The sequence below is a fragment of the Procambarus clarkii genome, chromosome 2 (genome assembly GCF_040958095.1).
Source record: "Procambarus clarkii isolate CNS0578487 chromosome 2, FALCON_Pclarkii_2.0, whole genome shotgun sequence".
NCBI classification, from domain to species: Eukaryota; Metazoa; Arthropoda; class Malacostraca; order Decapoda; family Cambaridae; genus Procambarus; species Procambarus clarkii.
In genome coordinates, this window is record NC_091151.1 from 21,558,943 (window position 1) to 21,568,988 (window position 10,046).

At 45.4% G+C, this 10,046-nt stretch overlaps 1 protein-coding gene across 1 annotated transcript; it reads right to left on the bottom strand.

The window, feature by feature from the left end:
* Positions 1-1,023: 1,023 nt before the first annotated feature.
* On the bottom strand, positions 1,024-2,097 carry LOC138365875 (hornerin-like). Its single transcript, XM_069326522.1, has one exon. The coding sequence runs from the start codon at positions 2,095-2,097 to the stop codon at positions 1,024-1,026; it is 1,074 nt and encodes a 357-aa protein (XP_069182623.1).
* Between the last annotated feature and the right edge of the window lie 7,949 nt (positions 2,098-10,046).

Below are 10,046 nucleotides of genomic sequence, written 5' to 3' on the forward strand. Positions count from 1 at the left end.
TAATTGTAAATATCTTGTGCAACAAAGCTGACATGTTATTAATAATTTATTGTACCGTGGGACAGGAAGCCAGGCTATACATTCAGTGCGTGTTAGGCTTATACCTAAGGTCCTCTCCAGGGACGTATTACTGACCCCGCCCAGGAGGCAACCCCATAATAAGCTGACTAACTCCTGGGTACATATTTACTGCTGAGGGGAAAGGTGCATCAGGTGACAGGAAACGCGCCCTACCATTTCTCTGCCGCCCGGGTTTCGAATCCGTAATTTTCAATTGTGAGTCGAGAACGAACTTGACTGTACTACCGGACTTCTCATGTGCAGTGGTTTCATATTCATGCCCAACAGACAGAGGTAGACGATAGATAGCCTCCCTGAACAAGGCACAGTAGGAAGAAGATAACATCACAACTACACACACTTGTGACCGCAGGCGATCACCTGTACAGGTGGTATAGACAAAACACATTATATACAGGTGTGTAACAAAATTGTAGATACTTTCCAAACAGATAACACACATGTATCATACATAAATGCCACATGCCATATGTGCATATGAAATATAGAAGGGTGGTGTATGAGTCGGCAGGTGTGAATGGTAGATATAATACTATTAGGATTCTCTCGTCACACACACAGGGGCCAGCGCGTCACCATGCCAACGGTTCATTTGCTACTTTTATTATGAAAATTAATTTAAAAATTCCATCTACCACTCTTAACTCTCTACGCCGTAATTTACACTGTCGTATTCTTCACAAGTACCTCACGTAATTACTTCTTCATTACCATCAGTAGGCAAGTTAAGGCCCACACCGAGAGCGAGTGGCCACCAGGTATTAGTAGTGAGGTTGAGGAGGTATAAACCTCAAGTAATACTGTAGACAACACAACGTTCCTCTAGCATTGACGCGAGGTCTTCTTCCTTCTTTGTATTCGGTTCAGTTCAAATGATTTTCAACACAAATCATTCACAATCATGTGAATGACTTTCCCAGCCATCTTACCAGTGCTACTCTGCTACTCTATAGTACCAGCCATCTTACCAGCGCTACTCTGCTCCTCTATAGTACCAGCCATCTTACCAGCGCTACTCTGCTCCTCTATAGTACCAGACACCTTACCGGCGCTACTCTGCTCCTCTATAGTACCAGCCATCTTACCGGCGCTACTCTGCTCCTCTATAGTACCAGCCATCTTACCGACGCTACTCTGCTCCTCTATAGTACCAGACACCTTACCGGTGCTACTCTGCTCCTCTATAGTACCAGCCACCTTACCGACGCTACTCTGCTCCTCTATAGTACCAGCCATCTTACCGACGCTACTCTGCTCCTCTATAGTACCAGCCATCTTACCGACGCTACTCTGCTCCTCTATAGTACCAGCCATCTTACCAGCGCTACTCTGCTCCTCTATAGTACCAGCCATCTTACCGACGCTACTCTGCTCCTCTATAGTACCAGCCATCTTACCGACGCTACTCTGCTCCTCTATAGTACCAGCCATCTTACCGACGCTACTCTGCTCCTCTATAGTACCAGCCATCTTACCAGTGCTACTCTGCTCCTCTATAGTACCAGCCATCTTACCGACGCTACTCTGCTCCTCTATAGTACCAGCCATCTTACCAGTGCTACTCTGCTCCTCTATAGTACCAGCCATCTTACCAGCGCTACTCTGCTCCTCTATAGTACCAGCCATCTTACCGACGCTACTCTGCTCCTCTATAGTACCAGCCATCTTACCAGTGCTACTCTGCTCCTCTATAGTACCAGCCATCTTACCGACGCTACTCTGCTCCTCTATAGTACCAGCCATCTTACCAGCGCTACTCTGCTCCTCTATAGTACCAGCCATCTTACCGGAGCTACTCTGCTCCTCTATAGTACCAGCCATCTTACCAGCGCTACTCTGCTCCTCTATAGTACCAGCCATCTTACCGACGCTACTCTGCTCCTCTATAGTACCAGCCATCTTACCGACGCTACTCTGCTCCTCTATAGTACCAGCCATCTTACCGACGCTACTCTGCTCCTCTATAGTACCAGCCATCTTACCGACGCTACTCTGCTCCTCAATAGTACCAGCCATCTTACCAGTGCTACTCTGCTACTCTATAGTACCAGCCATCTTACCAGCGCTACTCTGCTCCTCTATAGTACCAGCCATCTTACCGGAGCTACTCTGCTCCTCTATAGTACCAGACATCTTACCGGCGTTACTTATAGGCGTGCACATAACTATCAGGCGTGCACATAACTACTGAGTCGTATACATAACTATGAGGCGTGCACATAACTATGAGAGGTGTACATAACTATGAGGTGTATACATAACTATGAGGCGTGCTCATAACTATGAGGCGTGCACATAACTATGAGGCGTGCACATAACTACCGAGGCGTACTCATAACTATGAGGCGTGCACATAACTATGAGGCGTGCACATAACTATGAGAGGTGTACATAACTATGAGGTGTATACATAACCATGAGGCGTGCACATAACTATGAGGCGTAAACAAATCTATTGAGGCGTGCACATAACTATAAGGCGTGCACATAACTATGAGTCGTACACATAACTATGAGGCGTGCACATAATTATGAGGAGTGCATATAACTACTGAGCCGAGCACATAAATATGAGGCGTGCACATAGCTACTGAGGCGTGCACATAACTACTGAGGCGTGCACAAAACTACTTAGGCTTGCACATAACTATGATGTGTGCACATAACTACTGAGGCGTGCACATAACTATGAGTTGTGCACATAACTATGAGGCGTGCACATACGTACTGAGGGGTGCACATAACCATGAGGCGTGCACATAACTATAAGGTGTACACATAACTATGAGGCGTGTACATAACTACTGAGGCGTGCACATATCTACTGAGAGGTGCACATAACTATGAGGCGTGCACAAAACTAAGAGGCGTGCACATAACTACTGAGGCGTGCACATAACTAATGAAGCGTGCACATAACTACTGAGGCGTGCACATAACTATGAGGAGTACACATAACTTTGATGCGTAAACATAACTATTGAGGCGTGCACATAACTATGAGTCGTGCACATAACTACTGAGGCGTGCACATAACTAATAAGGCGTGCACATAACTACTGAGGCGTGCACATAACTATGAGATGTGCATATAAATATGAGGCGTGCACAAAACTATGAGGCGTGCACATAACTACTGAGGCGTGCACATAACTACTGAGGCGTGCACATAACTATGAGGCGCGCACATATACTGAGCCGTGCACATAACTACTTAGGCGTGCACATAACTTTGGTGCGTATACATAACTGTTGAGGCGTGCATATAGTTACGGAGGCGTGCACATAACTATGAGTCGTGCACAAACCTACTGAGGCGTACACATAACTACTGAGGCGTGCACATACCTACTGAGGCGTGCACATAACTACTGAGGCGTGCACATACTATGAGGTGTACACATAACTATGAGGCGTGAACATAACTACTGAGGCGTGCACATAACTACTAAGGCGTGCACATAACTACTGAGGCGTGCATATAACTATGAGAAGTGCAAATAAATATGAGGCGTGAACATAACTATGAGGCGTGCACATAACTACTGAGGCGTGCACATAACTACTGAGGTGTGCACATAACTATGAGGTGTATACATAACTATGAGGCGTGCACATAACTATTGAGGCGTGCACATAACTACTGAGGCGTGCACATAACTATGAGGTGAGCACATAACTATGAGGCGTGCACATACCTACTGAGGCGTGCAAATAACTACGGAGGCGTACACATAACTATGAGGCGTGCACATAACTACTGCAGCGTGCACATAACTATGAGGCGTGCACAAAACTACTGAGGCGTGCATATAACTACTGAGGCGTGCACATAACTATGAGGTGTACTAGTAACTATGAGGCGTGCACAAATAAAGAGGCGTGAACATAACTACTGAGGCGTGCACATAACTATAGACAGGTGCACATAACTATGAGGCATGCACATAACTTTGATGCGTGTACATAACTATGTGGCGTGCACATAACTACTGAGGCGTGCACATAACTATGAGGTGTATACATAACTATGAGGCTTGCACATAACTACTGAGGCGTGCACATAAATACTGAGGCGTGCACATAAATACTGAGGCGAGCACATAACTATGATGTGTGCACATAACTACTGAGGTGTGCACAAAACTAGTTAGGCTTTCACATAACTATGATATGTGCACATAACTACTGAGGCGTGCACATAACTTTGAGTTGTGCACATAACTATGAGGCGTGCACATAACTATGAGGCGTGCACATAAGTACTGAGATGTGCACATAACCATGAGGCGTGCACATAACTATGAGGTGTACACATAACTAGGAGGTGTGTACATAACTACTGAGGCGTGCACATATCTACTGAGGGTGCACATAACTATGAGGCGTGCACATAACTACTGAGGGGTGCACATAACTACTGAGGCGTGCACATAACTAATGAGGCGTGCACAAAACTACTGAAGCGTGCACATAACTACTGAGGCGTGCATATAACTATGAGACGTGCACATAAATATGAGGCGTGCACATAACTATGAGGCGTGCACATAACTTTGATGCGTTTACATAACTTTTCAGGCGTACATATAGTTACTGAGGCGTGCACATAACTATGAGTCGTGCACAAACCTACTGAGGCGTACACATAACTACTGAGGCGTGCACATAAGTACCGAGGCGTGCACATACTATGAGGTGTACACATAACTATGAGGCGTGCACATAACTACTGCGGCGTGCACATAACTACTGAGGCGTGCACATAACTACTGAGGCGTGCATATAACTATGAGACGTGCACATAAATATGAGGCGTGCACATAACTATGAGGCGTGCACATAACTACTGAGGCGTGCAAATAACTATAAGGTGTATACATAACTATGAGGTGTGCACATAACTACTGAGGCGTGCACATAACTACTGAGGCCTGCACATAACTATGACGCGTGCACATAACTATGAGGCGTGCACATACCTACTAAGGCGTGCACATAACTACTGAGGCGTGCACATAACAATGAGGCGTGCACATAACTACTGCGACTTGCACATAACTATGAGGCGTGCACAAAACTACTGAGGCTTGCATATAACTACTGAGGCGTGCACATAACTATGAGGTGTACACGTAACTATGAGGCGTGCACATAACTCTGAGGTGTACACGTAACTATGAGGCGTGCACATAACTATGAGGTGTACACGTAACTATGAGGCGTGCACAAATACTGAGGAGTGCACATAACTACAGAGGCATGCACTTAACTACTGAGGTGCTCGTAACCTCAGTAGGGGTGCATATAACTACTGAGGCGTTCACATAACTATGAGGTGTACACGTAACTATGAAGCGTGCACAAATAAAGAGGCGTGCACATAACTACTGAGGCATGCACATAACTACTGTGGGGTGCTCATAACTATGAGCCGTGCACATAACTTTGATGCGTGTACATAACTATTGAGGCGTGCATATAGTTACTGCGGCGTGCACATAACTATGAGTCGTGCACAAACCTACTGAGGCGTACACATAACTACTGAGGCGTGCACATAACTACCGAGACGTGCACATACTATGAAGTGTACACATAACTATGATGCGTGCACATAACTACTGCGGCGTGCACATAACTACTGAGGCGTGCACATAACTACTGAGGCGTGCATATAACTATGAGACGTGCACATAAATATGAGGCGTGCACATAACTATAAGGCGTGCACATAACTACTGAGGCGTGCAAATAACTATAAGGTGTATACATAACTATGAGGCGTGTACATAACTATGAGGCGTGCACATAACTACTGAGGCGTGCACATAACTACTGAGGCCTGCACATAACTATGACGTGTGCACATAACTATGAGGCGTGCACATACCTACTAAGGCGTGCACATAACTACTGAGGCGTGCACATAACAATGAGGCGTGCACATAACTACTGCGACTTGCACATAACTATGAAGCGTGCACAAAACTACTGAGGCTTGCATATAACTACTGAGGCGTGCACATAAAAATGAGGAGTGCACATAACTACAGAAGCATGCACATAACTACTGAGGGGTGCTCATAACTATGAGGCGTGCACATAACTTTGATGCGTGTACATAACTATTGAGGCGTGCATATAGTTACTGAGGCGTGCACATAACTATGAGTCGTGCACAAACCTACTGAGGCGTACACATAACTACTGAGGCGTGCACATAACTACATAGGCGTGCACATACTATGAGGTGTACACATAACTATGAGGCGTGCACATAACTACTGAGGCGTGCACATAACTACTGAGGCGTACACATAACTACTGAGGCGTGCACATAACTATGAGGCATACACATACCTATGAGGCGTACACATAACTTTGAGGCGTACACATGACTATGAGTCCTACACATAACTATGAGGCGTGCACATAATTATGAGGCGTGCATGTAACTACTGAGGCGTGCACATAACTGTGAGGCGTGCACATAGCTACTGAGGCGTGAACATAACTACTGAGGCGGGCACATAACTATGAGGAGTACATATAACTATGAGGCGTGCACATAACTATGAGGCGTACACATATCAATTGAGGCATGCACATAACTACTGAGGCGTCCACAAAACTACTTAGGCTTGCACATAACCATGAGGTGTGCACATAACTACTGAGGCGTGCATATAACTATGAGGCGTGAACATAACTATGAGGCGTGCACATAAGTACTGAGGGGTGCAAATGACCATGAGGCGTGCACATAACTTTGAGGTGTACACATAACTATGAGGCGTGTGCATAACTACTGAGGCGTGCACATATCTACTGAGAGGTGCACATAACTATGAGGCGTACACATATCTATTGAGGCGTGCATATAACTACTGAGCCGTGCACAAAACTACTTAGGCTCGCACATAATTATGAGGTGTGCACATAACTAAAAAGGCGTGCACATACCTATGAGTTGTGCACATAACTATGAGGCGTGCATATAAGTACTGAGGGGTGCACATAACTATGAGGCGTGCACATAACTTTGAGGTGTACACATAACTATGAGGCGTGTCCCTAACTACTTAGGCGTGCATATATCTACTGAGGGGTGCACATAACTTTGAGGCGTGCACATAACTATGAGGCGTGCACATAAGTACTGAGGCGTGCACAAAACTACTGAGGCATGCACAAAACCACTGAGGCGTGCATAAAACTACTGAAGCGTTTACATAACTATGATGCGTGCACATAACTATGAGGTGTACACAAAACTATGAGGCGTGCACATACCTACTGAGGCGTGCACATAACTTTGAGGTGTACACATAACTTTGAGGCGTGCACATAACTACTGAAACGTGCACATAACTATGAAGCGTGCACATAACTACTGAGGCGTGCGCATAACTACTGAGGCGTGCTCAAAACTACTTAGGCATGCACAAAACCACTGAGGTGTGCACCAATTGCCCTCGACATCCATTCATTTCCCACTCCCTTTCTTGGAAGAATGCCACATATGATCGGGATTCCTCCCTTGCTCCTAACTAATTCAATGGCTGTCCTGAATCTCTGTATTAGTTCCTCACTCCTAACTCGCCCAACATCATTACCCCCTGCACTAATACAAATAATGGGTTTGTTTCCATTTCCCGTCATAATATCATTCATGTTTCCAACAATATCACCAATTCCAGCTCTATGAGGTACACACATAACTATGAGGCATGAACATAACTATGAGGCGTGCACATAATATTGAGACGTGCACATAACTATGAGGCGTGCACATAATTACTGAGCGTGCACATAACTACTGAGGCGTGCACATACTATGAGTACACACAACTATGAGGCGTGCACATAACTACTAAGGCTTGCACATAACTATGAGGTATACACATAACTATGAGGCGTGCACATAATTACTGAGCGTGCACATAACTACTGAGGCGTGCACATAACTAATAAGGCGTGCACATAACTACTGAGGCGTGCACATAACTACTGAGGCGTGCACATAACTATGAGATGTGCATATAAATATGAGGCGTGCACAAAACTATGAGGCGTGCACATAACTACTGAGGCGTGCACATAACTACTGAGGCGTGCACATAACTATGAGGCGCGCACAAATACTGAGCCGTGCACATAACTACTTAGGCGTGCACATAACTACTGAGGGGTGCACATAACTATGAGGCGTGCACATAACTTTGATGCGTATACATAACTGTTGAGGCGTGCATATAGTTACGGAGGCGTGCACATAACTATGAGTCGTGCACAAACCTACTGAGGCGTAAACATAACTACTGAGGCGTGCACATACCTACTGAGGCGTGCACATAACTACTGAGGCGTGCACATACTATGAGGTGTACACATAACTATGAGGCGTGAACATAACTACTGAGGCGTGCACATAACTACTAAGGCGTGCACATAACTACTGAGGCGTGCATATAACTATGAGAAGTGCAAATAAATATGAGGCGTGAACATAACTATGAGGCGTGCACATAACTACTGAGGCGTGCACATAACTACTGAGGCGTGCACATAACTATGAGGTGTATACATAACTATGAGACGTGCACATAACTATTGAGGCGTGCACATAACTACTGAGGCGTGCACATAACTATGAGGTGAGCACATAACTATGAGGCGTGCACATACCTACTGAGGCGTGCAAATAACTACGGAGGCGTACACATAACTATGAGGCGTGCACATAACTACTGCAGCGTGCACATAACTATGAGGCGTGCACAAAACTACTGAGGCGTGCATATAACTACTGAGGCGTGCACATAACTATGAGGTGTACTAGTAACTATGAGGCGTGCACAAATAAAGAGGCGTGAACATAACTACTGAGGCGTGCACATAACTATAGACAGGTGCACATAACTATGAGGCATGCACATAACTTTGATGCGTGTACATAACTATGTGGCGTGCACATAACTACTGAGGCGTGCACATAACTATGAGGTGTATACATAACTATGAGGCTTGCACATAACTACTGAGGCGTGCACATAAATACTGAGGCGTGCACATAAATACTGAGGCGAGCACATAACTATGATGTGTGCACATAACTACTGAGGTGTGCACAAAACTAGTTAGGCTTTCACATAACTATGATATGTGCACATAACTACTGAGGCGTGCACATAACTTTGAGTTGTGCACATAACTATGAGGCGTGCACATAACTATGAGGCGTGCACATAACTATGAGGCGTGCACATAAGTACTGAGATGTGCACATAACCATGAGGCGTGCACATAACTATGAGATGTACACATAACTAGGAGGTGTGTACATAACTACTGAGGCGTGCACATATCTACTGAGGGTGCACATAACTATGAGGCGTGCACATAACTACTGAGGGGTGCACATAACTACTGAGGCGTGCACATAACTAATGAGGCGTGCACAAAACTACTGAGGCGTGCACATAACTACTGAGGCGTGCATATAACTATGAGACGTGCACATAAATATGAGGCGGGCACATAACTATGAGGCATGTACATAACTACTGAGGCGTGCACATACTATGAGGAGTACACATAACTATGAGGCGTGCACATAACTACTAAGGCTTGCACATAACTACTGAGGCGTGCATATAACTATGAGACGTGCACATAAATATGAGGCGTGCACATAACTATGAGGCGTGCGCATAACTACTGAGGCGTGCAAATAACTATGAGGTGTATACATAACTATGAGGCGTGCACATAACTACTGAGGCGTGCACATAACTGCTGAGACTTGCACATAACTATGAGGTGTGCACATAACTATGAGGCGTGCACATACCTACTAAGGCGTGCACATAACTACTGAGGCATGCACATAACAATGAGGCGTGCACATAACTACTGCGGCGTGCACATAACTATGAGGCGTGCACAAAACTACTGAGGCT

What these genes read in the sequence shown, in the direction of transcription:
- LOC138365875 (XM_069326522.1), bottom strand. Translation starts at nt 2,097, where the DNA reads ATGGCTGGTACTATTGAGGAGCAGAGTAGCGTCGGTAAGATGGCTGGT.